Source organism: Petromyzon marinus, chromosome 65, assembly GCF_048934315.1.
Source record: "Petromyzon marinus isolate PM22_M1 ecotype Great Lakes invasive population chromosome 65, UKy_Petmar_22M1.pri1.0, whole genome shotgun sequence".
Taxonomy (NCBI): domain Eukaryota; kingdom Metazoa; phylum Chordata; class Hyperoartia; order Petromyzontiformes; family Petromyzontidae; genus Petromyzon; species Petromyzon marinus.
This window is the reverse complement of record NC_133731.1, coordinates 8,532,587-8,548,447: the sequence shown is the minus strand read 5'-3', so window position 1 is coordinate 8,548,447 and position 15,861 is coordinate 8,532,587. Positions and strand designations below refer to the sequence as shown.

The window sequence follows — 15,861 nt, the reverse complement described above, 5'->3', positions numbered from 1 at the left end:
CTCCCTCACCCACCCACACACTCCCTCACCCACCCACACACTCCCTCACTCACTCCCTCACCCACCCACACACTCCCTCACCCACACACTCCCTCACCCACCCACCCACACACTCCCTCACCCACACACTCCCTCACCCACCCACCCACACACTCCCTCACCCACCCACCCACACACTCCCTCACCCACCCACACACTCACTCCCTCACTCACTCCCTCACCCACCCACACACTCACTCACCCACTCCCTCACCCAACCACCCACACACTCCCTCACCTACTCCCTCACCCACCCACTCACTCACCCACTCCCTCACCCACCCACACACTCCCTCGCCCACCCACACACTCCCTCACCCACTCCCTCACCCACCCACACACTCACTCGCCCACTCCCTCACCCAAACAAATATACTCGCTCACCCACTCACTGACACAAAGACACTCACCCATTCACCCACACAAACCTACCCACTCTCACAAAGACACTCACCCACCCACTCACCCACACTCACCCACCCACTCGCACAAAGACACTCACCCACCCACTCACCCACCCACTCCCTCACCCACTCATTCAACCATTCACTCAACCACTCCCTCACCCACTCACTCAACCACTCCCTCACCCACCCACACACTCCCTCACCCACACACTCCATCACTCACTCCCCCACCCACTCCCTCACCCACTCATTCAACCACTCACTCAACCACTCCCTCACTCACCCACCCACACACTCCCTCACCCACCCACACACTCCATCACTCACTCCCTCACCCACTCCCTCACCCACTCATTCAACCACTCACTCAACCACTCCCTCACTCACCCACCCACACACTCCCTCACCCACTCACACACTCCCTCACCCACCCACACACTCCCTCACTCACTCCCTCACCCACCCACACACTCCCTCACCCACACACTCCCTCACCCACCCACCCACACACTCCCTCACCCACACACTCCCTCACTCACCCACACACTCCCTCACCCACCCACACACTCCCTCACCCACCCACCCACACACTCCCTCACCCACCCACACACTCAATCACCCACCCACACACTCAATCACTCACCCACACACTCACTCGCCCACTCCCTCACCCAAACAAATATACTCACTCAGTCACTCACTGACACAAAGACGCTCACCCACCCACTCACTCACCCACACAAACATACCCACTCGCACAAAGACACTCACCCACCCACTCACTCACCCACACTCACCCACCCACTCTCACAAAGACACTCACCCACCCACTCTCACAAAGACACTCACCCACTCACTCACTCACCCACACTCACCCACCCACTCGCACAAAGACACCCACCCACTCACCCACCCACTCACTCACTCACCCACACTCACCCACCCACTCTCACAAAGAAACTCACCCACACACTCACCCACCCACTCACTCACCCACTCTCACCGACCCACTCACCCACCCACTCACTCACCCACACTCACCCACCGACTCTCACAAAGACACTCACCGACCCACTCGCCCACCCTCTCACTCACCCACACTCACCCACCCACTCTCACAAAGACACTCACCGACCCACTCGCCCACTCGTTTGCCTGCTGTTAAGATAAGAAGACTCGGTTTGTCAATTCCGCACACCTGCTCTCACGTCTCCATGATACAACCTGACGTGAGATGCCCCTGGCCCAGGGCGAAGCGACCCTTGGAGTACCACGTGGTGCTTCTGCCTCACAGCAGCGCGTCGGCCACTGAGCACGCGTAGCGCGTCAAGCAGTCGGCCCCACCAATTGAATCATGCCTACGCGGGCAGCGACAAAGTCGGGGGCACTGGGAAGCGAGGATATTGGGGGGGCGGTAGCCCGAACCCGACAGAGCAGTCGGGGAGCAGTAGCTCGACCATAACGGAGGAGTCGGGGCGGACAGCGGCCCCGACACAGACACACATCTACTGCAAGGCATCAAGACTGCATTCACCACACATACTTGTGACAAAACGTGCAACAACAAAAAAAACGTGCTTTGATGATGATGATAATAATGTCATACATTCTTTAAAACTGATTGGCCTACACCCAGAGGCAGCCTGTCTTGTATGGCCACGTCTCTGCACCGCCACCGGTGTCTTCGTAGAACAGAGAATATTGCCACAAGGCGAACAGCACAAATCACAGTGCAAGTGTCGTGTTGTACTCACACGGACACTCTTAACTTTCCACCTGTGTGACTGTATTACCTTGCATCCGATGTGGATGCTCCTCACTTCACATGAACACACACGCCCTTTGTTCCGAACTCCCCGACTCTCACTTGTCACCTCCGCTCATCCGGTGCAAAGTAAACACTGCCTCCCCAGCTATACCCTGCTATCCCCTCTCACTGACCTAACTCCCCTCGCCTGCCCTACTTCCCTTACACCTCTGTTGTATACATATAGGCCTTTTTCCATTTTTGTTTTTATATTAATAAGGATTTTGCCAATCTATTTTTTTTTCAATCGTGGTGTCACTTGGGGCAAAAGGGTGAGGTGAACAACCCCCTCCCCTCACAGCAGCCGCCATTCTCACACACAACAGGACGCCGGAGATAGGCCATAACAAGTAATAAACCCAAAATAAAGAGGAAAGGAGGGGGGGGAATTACTAATGAGACTCTAGGGGAACTCTACAGGACCTCAAAGACACCCTTTTTGAGAGCACAGACAACCAAGCGGCCACTCACAGGCGAATTCTAAAATAATTTTCCCTTTCGTTATTATTAATACAACGGTTAAAGTTCAGAACTTATCAACAAATGCGTCGGCATCATAGACTGTCCACACACTCGCTACAATAAAAAAAAGAACACCGGACTATAATCTCCCTCGTGGGTTATCACTTCTCATACATGTCATATTAATACTAATGTTATTTACCTTAAATTCTATTACATCTTGTCGTTTACATGACCTTACAAAAACCAAGAAATATGAATTTCAACCGTCAACAAACTTACCTCTAAAACTCAGGACGGATACAGACGGGGGGACGAAATTAATAAAACCTAAAAAATACGTGGTGATGACAATGTTAAATCACAAATCTTAGGAAACATAAACCAAATAATATTTATGCATTATTAAACCGAGGGTTATCGAGAAGGGATGAGGCGAAATAGGGCAAACTTACACAACCAAAATAAACTGTGTTCCACAGGAAAAGAGCCGCCCAACCGTCTTTGTCTTCCCGCAGCACGGGATAGCAAGGAATGTTACACCCACAGCGAGGGAAATGACTCATCGCCAGAGAGCTTTCATTGCAGGGGCGGCATCTGTGTCCCACGGATGAACAGATGGCTTAATAAATTACACACACACACGGACACGCGTACAGCCCCCCCCCCACAACACAGAGCGAGATCAAAGTAAGTTCTGGTTCTTTCTGAGAGGGCGAGCGGAGTAAGGAATTTTTGGCATAAAAAGAGACAAAAATAAGCATTGAACGCAGCTACCAGCAGCAAAAGACGGCGACCATCGGCTCGACAAGAAGACACAGCAGCTCGGAACAGGACAGCAAGCCAGCTCCGGGGCATGGCCTCGAGATCGACAATGCATGTGGTGCATCGCGGAGAAGAGGGGCGAGGTGATGCTCTGTGCTGAGTTCGGCATGGACCGAACAGAGTATCACTGAAAATTATTTTCAACGTCAAGCAATCAACCTCGAGGAAGGGCGGAGAGGGCCAAACGTCGACCAAGCCTGCCATCAACGAACGAAAGCATCGTTCATCGCCAGCAGCGCCACCAGCGTCACCGAGCAAGGGTGCCAGCTGCCAGCGGACGAGCGTTGTGCCGACTCGGCTCATCCAGCAGGGGAAAGAGCCTGGCCAGCCGCCCGTGAGCAAGAATGTCAGCGACAGCGAGCACGCCGTGGGTTCGACCCACTCACACACCGACCAGCACCGGCTGGGACCCAAGACAAGAGCGAGGGAGCCAGCCGTCGTTCGTATACCCTCCCCCACCCTTACCAACCCACGACGCTCCCGGCGTCTGCTCACACAAGAATTTACCAAAGAGACAATCCAAGCATCCACAATAAGAAGACTAATTATAAAGTGCCCGACCATCAGCTGGCCGTGAAGGCATCGTGGCTCATCGAGTGATACGAATACGTCGTTTATAAGTACATTCATATTTTTTTAAATTGTTTTATGTGATTTTACTTCCAATTGCATAAATTACCAATAGATTAATCGATACAAACTAAACTTTTCAAACCTTTGTCACGAATCTACACGCTCACAGAGAGAATGTCGTGTTAAACGGGGTGCGTGCCTTCCTACGGGAAGGCACGCACCCCGTCGCGCACCCTTATTCCAAGGCATTTCGTTAATTATATAATCTTGCCGATGAATCTATTGACGTATATATTCTTAGCTCTTTCGGTAAAGTCACATAGAAGGGAAACAATAAAATAATATTGTTTCCCTTCTACGTGACTTTACCGAAAGAACCAAGAATATGAATCCCTGCAGTCACGAAAGCTTTAAATCAAAATTTTACACAGAAGTGTTTGAGTGTTTCTTTCCTAAGTTCATGCGTAATAATCTTAATTATAAGAACTGTATCCTGCGGTAAGATTTGAATTTGGAGACCTGACATAAAACACACGAATACATAATCAGTAAATGTTAAAGCGAGAATAATTGTATTATACCGATTGACAATACAACCCTAGACAACGAAGCTGAGCTTAATCTAGCATACTTACAGGACATCTGCATAACTTAATACAATTAATTTTATTATCCCCGATTGATAATACTACCCTCATCAGCGAGGCAGGGCCTAAGTATCATAATGGTGTGCATTAGCATAATTTCATACATTCGCATAAATTAATACGATTATATTTCTAATTAGCATACATGCGCATAACTACATAAATTAACATGATTTCGGATAATTACGCTTTTTTTATTATATTTAAAATGTATTATTTTCATTCAATTTTCAATACCCGGCATATACAACACCTCCCCACTCATTCGTGCCCCAGCAGGGGATCAGCCAACACTGCTGGGGAGGACGAGGTGAGGAGGGCGAAGTCCCAGGCGTCTTCTCCCCGACGCTTCACTTCTTCATCCCTGGATCCCCAACCCCGCGCTGCTCCGCACACTCCCCTTATGTATCCCTCCTCCACGGCGTCTCCGGCACGCGCTGTCCCCCCAATTACCGCCTCCATCTCCCGCCTCTCCAGCGCCTCCTCCGTGCCCCAACGCTCACACCTGCTCGTCCCCAATTGCACCCGCTCAATCTATGCTTCGCCCCCTAATTGCCGCCAGCCACACCAGTTGTCACCTCACCTCACCCCTCACTCACCCCGCGCGTTACGCCACAACACAACTATCAAAGCATTAAGGGCTCGCGTTGACCAGTTGTATATGTATCTATCTCATGAACCTTTTTAGCCAGTCTCAAAATAATGCCAGGAAGGGGTAAATGTTATTTATTTTTCTTTGATCATTTTGATACTGGGGGAAAAAGGTCCCCAATCAACAAAAGTTTTAGTTTTTTTGGCTTTGTTACAAGGATGATGGTCGCGGCTTAGCCACGCTGCCCGACTCTTGTACACGGGAGATCCGTGCTGCGTGAGGACAGCAAAGACAAATATCCCCCGGACAACCTTGAGCAGGCAGTTGGGGCAAGTGCTGTTAGAGAATAGCGAGCGAAGGCCAGCGCGGCACATGAAGGGGGCGGTTTGGCCAACACCACGCCCGGGGCCGCCTTTGTCTCCCCGAGTGGCGATGTTTAACTACACACCACCGCACCAGCTACTCATTCGAGGCCGAGTCGCATCACCAGTTCGAAATGATCTGTCACCGGTGTTGGTGACGTTGTCCGTGAGCAGGAATGGAGCTCGAGGGCCCGCTGGGTTCGTAGACAGGTGCAGCTTAACAAAGACACACAGACAATCGACATTGCAGAGGACGAGTGCAGCGCCCAGAAGGCTTAAGGAGAGGTTGGGTGACGGTCGAAATCGAAAAGAAAAACACGAACGCGTGAATTTGTATTGTTTTTTTTTAATGCAAATATATCATCTGAGAGCAAGTGGAGGCGCTGAAAAAACGATTAAGGCACAGGTGCAAGCAAGCGATGAGTATATTTTTTAAAGTCGAGCAATGACGTAATAACCCACATGCCAGTGGGGTGACAGGCGGCGGAAACGTGTGGGTACAAGCCTAAGGGGTTGGTTTTGTTTGTGGGTTAGATCGCGTAAATATCAGAATCAGAATGTTCATTTACACTGCAGGAGAAATCCAAAGACCTATGGAAGCTCTTTTTCACAGATGTCCAGTAGGGGCACGGGGTTGGGACGTTACAACAAAAAAAAAATACAAAAAGATGATAGGAGTGCAAAGTATAGGAAAGTTCAACAAATAATCTTTGGTTCTTCGGTAAAGTCACATCGGTATAAAATAAATTTTAATAAAATAAAATGTATTAAAATAAAATACATTTATTTTATTTTATACCTACTTGCCTTTACCGAAAGAACCAAAGAGTGGATCCCTGCAGTCACGAAACTTCAAATCTAGATTTAAGTTCAACAAATCACTTTTTAAAAAAGGCAGAAATAAAAGTAAACTTTTTATATTGCCAGGTAAGGCCCACTGAGCTGTATAGCTCTTTTTTTCAGAAGCGACCTGCCTATCACAAATGATGGCTCAACGAAGTGGCTTATCATGATCATCGTGTGGAAATTCATAGTAGCGGCCAAATAATTCTGAATGCGGTCGAGAGTTTATGCTTGTCCTGAAGCAATGCTGCTGGAATTGTGCTCTTGGAGAAGGAGAGAATACGTTTACCTTTGTACGTGGGGAGGCACACATGCAGGAAGGTTCAGCAGTTCCACTGCTGGATTATATATTTTCCGCCTGAAGACGACCGCGTGTGTTGCAATCGAAACGTCGTGATTTATTTTATTTTATACCTACGTGACTTTACCAAAAGAACCAAAGAGTATGGGAGATATGTCGTTTGCTAATCTGGTTTCGTATCAGTACCCACGCACACCTACGTGCCAAACACGTGACGGTTTCGTTTCGTTTATGTAAACATTAAAATTACAATACACTCCACGGAGTTTATTCAAAATCGACGGCTTTCGATTCTATTCGCTTTCAAATTATATATTTTTTGCAAGGCAACCTTCATCACCCACGTGCATTCCTCCTTAGAGAGGCAATTATGACATTTTAAAATCTTACTTAAACCTACTTGGCATTTATGTTTCAAACACCTATTTAATAATAATGACTCTTAAAAGGGCATGCCTGTTCTGACGAAGACTCATATTCCTGTGTAACCTTTAACAGGCTATGGGACATGTTTTTGGCAGGATCCAATTTTTTTTAAAGGGATAGGATTTCAACCTTTGTGGGCATCAAACAGGAGTTGTGTTGATGTTCAAACACTTAAAAGGTAGAACGGCCCATGGCATCGTTAAGTCTGCATTAACCACACGTACTTTCTGGGCTTGTCTAGAGAGACAAGGCCATCAAGAAGGCTGTCTCTGGTGTAGAATAATCAGTTTCAAATCAGTTTGGGGTGCCACGGTGGCTAGAAGATGTTAACTACCTCACCTGGAATGCAGGAGGTTGGGGGTTCGATCCCTGTGGTCGCGTAGATTTTTCTCCAGGTCCTCTGGTGTTTCCCCTCCAAATTTTGAAACGTGCGTTTACGAGTATTTGGCTGCTAGAAATTTCTCCGTGATCAGCCACTTTGTTGAGCTTCCATTTGTGGCCAGGTCACTTATGAAAAAGGGCTACCATAGCCTTACCTGGTAAAATAAAAAGTGTCGTTTAGTTTAAAGAAAATGTGTGTATTGTCAGAGCTTGTTTGTTTGCATGTTTTGCAACAAATATGAGTGGTTAATGCAGACCTGATGCCTGTGACGAGGCAACTATTTGGTGTTTGAACATCTGAACACTTCCTCTTTCATTGCCAGAAAGGAGGAAAGCGAATTCTTCCTTAAACAGGCTGTTGGGGCCAGGGCTGTTTAGCGAGCACCTTTGAAGTGGCTGGGTGGGTGACAAGCACCACGCTCGGCCACCTTTGTCTCCCCAGTGGCGATGTTTTACTACTCACGGCATAAAGTACTTATTTGAGGTTGAGTCGACCTTGCGGGAAGCCCCAGGACCGGTTCAGATAATCCTCACTGGCATTGGTCCTGAGCGCGAATCAAACTCGTGTGACTGGGTTCCTAGTGTAGTGCAGCAGCTGCCGTGCCACCACTGCTCCAATGATGAAGAATCCCCGTATCGCCTTAACAGACTGATGGGCCATTTCTGTTTACGAGCACCATATGAAGGCCGGCACGGCACACGAGGGGGTGGGTGTGGCCAGCACCACGCCCGGCCGCCTTTGTCTCCCCTGTGGCGATGCTATACACATGGCATCAAGTACTCATTTTGAGGCCGAGTCGAACTAGGGGAGTCCCGCAACCAGTTCATTACTGCCATTGACTCGAACTCAGGGCCGCCGGGGTTCGCAGCGCAAGACGCTAATTGTCAGTACAGGACCACTCCCCACACGCACACACACACACACGAGCATGTGCACGTGTGCGTGTGATCGTGCCCAGAGTGTGACAATGGTACCAACAGGTATGTAATACCCACACCGATACAATAGACAATGCGCACCTTGACGAATCGCTTGAACTTGACCAGGAGGCAAATGCAAACTGATCCGAGCCAGTGCACTTTGTCCTTAACCACCCTCCCTCTTCCTACTTACCTTTCCCATACTTTACATTTCTATTTGTGGTCAGGTCGCTTTAAAAAATCAGTAAGCAAATAGCTCCGTGGCCTTTATCTGGTAATATACAAACATCGTTTGGTTTTATCTGTTTATTTTTCAGTGGTTTATTTACCTTTCCTACACTTTGCACTCATATCGTGTTTGTGTATTGCAAGGCCGTAGCCATGGAGTTAACATTGGGGGGTGTCTGGGGGTTCCAACCCAGAAAAAAATATCTAAATTTTTAAACTAATTTCCTGCTTAAAATGTGACAAAAATCACTAATACATGGGACGGACTTTTTTATTTATTTACAATAATGTATAATATTGTATTGTATTGCATTGCTCTGTTTTTACTTTTTTCCCATTTCTTGTTTCTCTGTGTGTGTCATTTATTAAGCCATCTTTTCATCCGTAGACACAGATGCCCGCGCCCCCGCCCCCCCCCCCCCTTCAATAAAGCTCTCTGGCGATGAGTCATTTCCCCTGCTCGGGGGTGTTACATTCTTTTGCTATCCTGTGCTGTGGGAAGACAAAGACGGTTGGGAAGCTCTTTTCCTATGGAACACAGTTTTTCTCGCTTGTGTAAGTTTGACCTCTTTCGGCTCATCTCTTCTGGACAACCCTCGGTTTAATACTGCACAAATATTATTTGGTTTATGTTTCTTAAGATTTGCGATTTAACATTGTCATCACCACGTATTTTTTTTAGGGTTTATTAATTTCGTCCCCCCGTCTCTATCCGGGGATCGGTGTTTTTTTATTCTCGAGGTCAGAGATATAGCTTAGTTTGGACTTAAGTTTTCGTGATTGCAGGAACTCATGTAGTTTGGTTATTTTCGTAAAGTTACATAGATAGAAATATACAATAAGAAACAATATATGAGTTGAATAAGGGTGAAATAATATAAGTAATAATAAAGCCACTAATATAGACTGCAGTCTATCATGTCGACTTATTCTTATAGCCAAGCTTCAACTTTTTCCGTAAAAAAAATCTCAGTTATAATGTCCGTTTGCCCTGTGCTCTGTGTCTGTGATTCTGGATATGTGTTTGTGAACTGTCCGTTGGCAATCTGGAGATTTCGATTTAAAGCTTTCGTGACTGCAAGGATTAATCTTCTTTGGTTCTTTCGGTAAAGTCACGTAGAATGAGAATAAAATAATAAATTGATAAAATAAAATAACACAATAATATTCTCTCTGATGAAGGCCGCTTGTGTTGTGGCCGAAACGTCGTGAGAATATTATTGTGTTATTTTATTTTATCAATTTATTATTTTATTCTCATTCTACGTGACTTTACCGAAAGAACCAAAGAAGATGAATCTGGAGATTGTATTATGCAATGGCCTTTTACGACCTCCAGCTGCTTGGTGCTTGTGGGAGGTAGCGGGTTTGAGGGTGTTTTATTTATTTATTGTATCGATTATCATTATTATAACATAAAAAATGGCAGAATTATTTTTAATATAAATTTTTGGAAAAAGGCCTATATATAAAACAGCTCTCATTTCTGATAGGCCAGGTCGTTTCTGAAAAAAGAGCTACATCGGTCAGTGGGGCCTTACATGGTAAAATAACAAAAATCTTTGTAGTTTTTAGAATTTAAAAAGAGTATAATGCAGATCGGGGACTTTGTAAGGAGATAAAACCCGTGTCTCATCTGATGCCGCTGCTGCTACACAAAAGCAATTGATAGCTTCTTCCTCTTAACCTCTTGAAGAGCCGCACTTCTCAACCCCCACATGGCACGTGCTCTCGAGCTCACGCCATCTTCACAGTGACGCTGGGACTGCGTGGGAGGGTGGGTCGGTGAGTGGGTGGGTGGGAACTCGTTTGATCTCACGGAGAACAAGCACATCACGTGCAGCCAAATTCTGCATGAGGAATATTCCTACATGTTGAGTGGAGATGATACCACGAAGAAAGTTAAAACGAAACTAAAAACTGTACTATTTTTTATTTTATCACGTAAGGCTGACTACTCAGCTATGTAGCTATTTTTCAGAAGCCACCTGGCCATCACAAATAATAACTCAACGAAGTAGTTTGGCATAACGTGCTAATTTATAATGGCCAAATGCTCTAAATGCATGTTTCTAATGGTGGAGGGAAAATACAAGAGGGCTCAGAGAAAAAAAATGTACACGACCACGGAGAGAGAGACATGCAAACTCCAAATATACAGGCTTTGGTGCTGGGCTCGAACCCACACCCTCCTGCATACCGGACTGAGGGAGATAACATCTCGCCACTGCAGCACCCAACTGCAAAATACCCGGGTGATGGTGGCTTGCGGCTGACGGCCGTCTGCTGCCATACCATACCAAGGAAAACAATGAGAGAGGTGGGCGAGGGGACTCGTTCAGCTATTATTCTATCATTACATCTACAGGACCTTTTGCCAGTATGAAAACAAGTATAGTTTGACCCTTTCTGGTAATAAAAGAGGTGTTAAGATTATCAGACACGATATAGATACATTCTGCAAGGCATCAAGTCTACATTAACCGCACAGTACTTGCCCAACACGGCATTTCCCAGGAACGTAACCGCAGCGTTCGGCAATTCTGCCTGTAATCACAGGCAGATTGTCAACTGGGATCTCAGCAGTGTAGGCTCAGCCCTATAACCCCTGAGCCACCGTCCTCTTAAACAACAATGATGATGATTTTGATGATGACAAATAATGACGAAAAACGATGCTTACCTTGGCCCCCTCAACCCAGTCCTGCTTTAATCGACGTTCCACTGTGATTAACCTGTGTCCTACAGCTGCAGCGCTAAACAGTACCCATCGGAGCTGCCGGGCCTCAGTGTCATTCTCATCTTCTACAACGAGGCCGTCTCCATCCTGCTGCGTGCCGTCACCTCGGCCGTGCGCAACACGCCACGCCACCTCCTCAACGAGGTCATCCTCGTCGATGACTGCAGCGACTTTGGTAAGAGCTGCAGGTCTGCCACCTTCTCCATCTCCTCCACCTCCTCTTGTACCTCCTCCTCTTCTGCCACCTCCTAAACCACCTCTACTTCCTCATCCTCCATTTCCTCTTCTGCCTCCACCTCCTCTACCCCCACCTCCTCTGCCACAAAGAAAACCCAGAGACGGATCTCTCTTTCTCTCTGTCAACCCGGGTCTATCAAACCTGTGCAGTTTCTCGCAATATTTTCAATACATTTGTGCCGGTTCTCAACCGCAAATCAATTCCTGCCACCCAAGCACAGATGCCGTTTACCGGATTGGTGGCAACCAGAGAGAAATTCCCTTCCCTCGATAGTCAAGAGGAGGTGGCCGGGTAGTTGAGGGGTTAGGAATAGACTTGGGCCTAGAGTAGGCTCAGGAAATTGACATGGGCCTAGTGTAGGTTTAGGAAATAGAGATTTGAAGCTTTCGTGACTGCAAAGATCCATACTCTTTGGTTCTATTCGGTAAAGTCACGTAGGTACAAAAAAATTAAAACAACAAAAATCACGACGTTTCAGCCACAACACAAGCGGCCTTCATCAGGTGAAGGGACCAGACTGTCTCGAAGACAGCGCTGGAGTGAAACACAGCCAAGCTCAGACCGCGACCTTTAAGCTGTGTGAGAGGCATTTAAGTGCCTTGACAAAGGAATTAGCATAAAAAAATAGCATTTACTTGGCCGACTTAGCATGATGAACGGTGTAGAGGTGGTGTACATGCGGGTGAACATGCCGGTTGGCGAGGGGGGGAGGGGGAGTTTACCTATTGATGGTAAGTTTACCTATTGATGGTAAACTCCCCCTCCCCCCCTCGCCAACCGGCATGTTCACCCGCATGTACACCACTTCTACACCATTCATCATGCTAAGTCGGCCAATTAAATGCTAATTTTTATGCTAATTCCTTTGTCAAGGCACCTAAATGCCTCTCACACAGCTTAAAGGTCGCGGTCTGAGCTTGGCTGTGTTTCACTCCAGTGCTGTCTTCGAGACAGTCTGGTCCCTTCACCTGATGAAGGCCACTTGTGTTGTGGCCGAAACGTCGTGATTTTTGTTGTTTTATTTTTTTTTACCTACGTGACTTTACCGAATAGAACCAAAGAGTTAGGAAATAGACTTGGGTCGAGAGTCGGGTTAGAAAATAGACTTGGTACTAGAGTAGGGTTAGGAAATAGCATTTGGCTCAGAGGTAGGGCTACAGGTAAGGATGAAGTTAGGAACAGTTATGATTAGAGATTGGTTCAGGTTGGGTTAGATATAAGAAATGGGATTAGGGTAGAACTAGGGTTTGAGAGTTGGGGAATAGATTTCGGATTTTTGTCGCTCAGCCTCATTTCAAGAGCCCTGACCACAGCCATGGCACTCCTGGCCTCGTTTATTGCCACTCCTCTCTCCCCCTGTTCCCCCTGTCCCCCCCCCCCCCGGCTCCACGGTCCTGTGCCTCCGTGCCGCCCCCCGCTCATACTCACAGCTGACCTGAAGGAATCATTCGACGTGCAGATCGAAGAGCTGGACGATAAGTACCCGGAGGTGTCCATCCGCCTCGTCCGGCACGCATCCCACAGGGGTCCGAGCGCGTCGCGCGTCACCGGCATTCGGGCGGCCAAGGGGCCCGTAGTGGCCATTATGGATGCGCACGTGGAGTTCCCTGTCGGCTGGTGAGTCCCAAACTCTCTGTCCTGTAGAAACTCGGCCCATTTCTACTTCTGGGCCTTTGCACCGTTGACTGGGACCAGGGGTACTGGCAGCCGCTGGATTTTTAAACCCTGACCCTCTGACCACAAGCGGCGAGTAAGCTCACAACATAGGGCCTCGCATTATGAGGGGCCTTTAAATACTAAAAAAAAGCATATTTACGAAGTTTCAAGTTTCATCTAATCAGTTGATAAACAAAGAAGATTGGGAAAAAAGACTCTCCAAAACGCTTATTTTCGTTCTGATATGACGAAATTATATCGACAGTAAATGGCCTTTTAAGCATGCTATGCCATAGGGCCCCAGCAATGTCATATTCCGGTCCTGGTGCCGGTGCTGGGCCCTGGCGGCACTGCCATGAAAGCGCCGGGTCCCTTCACCCCTTGGTCGGTTGGGGAAAAACGTTGAACTATAGAGCGGCAACGATCGATCTCTCCCCCCCACCCCCTCCCTGCAGGGCTGAGCCGATCCTGGCGCGGATCCAGGAAGACCGCCGTGTGGTCATCTCCACGGTGTTTGACAACACACACTATGACACGTTCGTCGTAAACCGCTACGAGTCGCAGGCACAGACGTTCACCTGGCAGCTGTGGTGCACCTACAAGGAGCCTCCCCTCGACTGGATCACCAACAATGACCCCACGGCCCCCATCAGGTACTCCCCGGGGGAAAGGGATGAGAGGGGGTCTCACCTTTCTTACAGCTGCCAAATTTATTGGGAGGCTCAACAATGACACTAGCCCGCCGACGTTTGGAAAGTCATGTCCACAAGGCCAGAGAATTTGAAACCAGGACAAAATCTTGTAATATTTTATTTTTTGCAAATGCCTGAGAACACCTCTAGGGCAGAATTCATCATAGGCACCTTTTAGTATCTGGAGCTTTAGTTGTGCTGCATAATGGGTGACACTAATCGCCGGTGGTGGTAACCGTGCCAAGACTTGGGGTAAGATCTTCTTGTTCACAAGTGTCAGGACGGCATAGTGGTCGCACTCTGTGCCTCGCAAAAAGAATAGCCTCGGTTTGGTTTCCAACTTGGGCACCTTTACTTTGTGGAGTTTAAATTTTAATCTAAAGCTTTCGTGACTGCAGGGATTCATATGAGTGGAGTTTGTTCTGCAATGCGTTTGGTTCCAGATTCTCCGGCTTCCTCCTCCTATAGCTAGAAGAGAGCCATACAGTGAAACTGGTATTAGCTATAACCACATCCCCAAAGTTAGAAAAATGACCTGCAAATCAACTCAATCAGAATCACACACAGCAGCGTAGAAGCAACATCACCTCCTCCTATTGTGAAAACTTAGCAGGAACCTCCTGAAAATAAAATTGAGTCGGTGATCATTTCCTGCACAAAGAAACCTAGTAGTCATAATAATAATAATATGATAGCTTAATCTCTATGATTGTTTACATTCCAGTAATGTGACATATATATCTTCTTATCGCCTTACATCAGGACATATTTTTTTTAACGACCACAATTCTCCAAACGTTCAGTGTGCAGACACGTGATCTTGAGCTGTTGGGATTGTTAGGGGGGGGGGGGAAGTGTTTTTGCAACGTTTGCACAACAACAATTTATCATCACAAATCGAGGGTGCCCCGACCAGGATGACTGTTCACACTTTGACCCCCATTCCCCAGGAGCCCGATTGTGATGGGCTGCATAGCGGCCAGCAAGAGCTACCTGGAGGAAATCGGGTTTCTGGATGAAGGCATGCAGGTGTATGGAGGGGAGAACGTGGAGCTGGGCCTCAGGGTGAGGACGCAGAGACACAACCTTGAACGCACCCACCCACCAACTCCCTCATGCATGTGCCATATATACATAGACAGACATGGGTGTTTTGAGTTCACTGTGCTGCCCCCGCCTGCCTTGTTCAGAGTGGACGGTGAGAGTGGCCGGGCTATTGGTGACCAGCCCCACCTCACCCCTCCATTCCCCCCACCCCGTGTCCAGGTGTGGCAGTGCGGGGGCCGCGTGGAGGTGCTGCCCTGCTCACGCTTGGCTCACATCGAGCGCTACTTCAAGCCGTACGCCCCGGACCTGAGCATCCACATGCGCAGGAATGCGCTGCGCGTGGCCGAGATCTGGATGGACGACTACAAGAGGAACGTCTACCTGGCCTGGAACGTGCCCATGAATGTACGGCATGTGGTTTATTGTTTTCCGTTAGGTGCGTGTGCGGTTCAAGTGTCAAAGTGTATGTTGCACGGCCAGGATGAGTCTCGTTTAAACTAAAAACTATAAACTATTTATTTTTATTTTCCCAGGTAAGGGCCCACTGAGCTTGGTAGCTTTTTTTCCAGAAGCGACCTGGCCATCACAAATGATAGCTGAACGAAGTGGCTTATCACCACGTGAAAATGCATAGCAACCAAATACTCCAAATGCATGCTTCTAAATGTGAAAGG

At 47.8% G+C, this 15,861-nt stretch overlaps 1 protein-coding gene across 2 annotated transcripts in view; it reads left to right on the top strand.

The window, feature by feature from the left end:
- LOC116956391 (polypeptide N-acetylgalactosaminyltransferase 18-like) overlaps positions 1 to 15,861 on the top strand; it is a 49,774-nt gene that overhangs the window by 17,786 nt on the left and 16,127 nt on the right. For both annotated transcript variants that reach the window (XM_032977978.2, XM_032977979.2), the window contains 5 exons: positions 11,563 to 11,729; positions 13,223 to 13,409; positions 13,904 to 14,101; positions 15,091 to 15,205; positions 15,407 to 15,592. In XM_032977978.2, the coding sequence (XP_032833869.1) occupies positions 11,563 to 11,729; positions 13,223 to 13,409; positions 13,904 to 14,101; positions 15,091 to 15,205; positions 15,407 to 15,592 (853 nt within the window). The remainder of the gene's footprint in view (positions 1 to 11,562; positions 11,730 to 13,222; positions 13,410 to 13,903; positions 14,102 to 15,090; positions 15,206 to 15,406; positions 15,593 to 15,861) is intronic.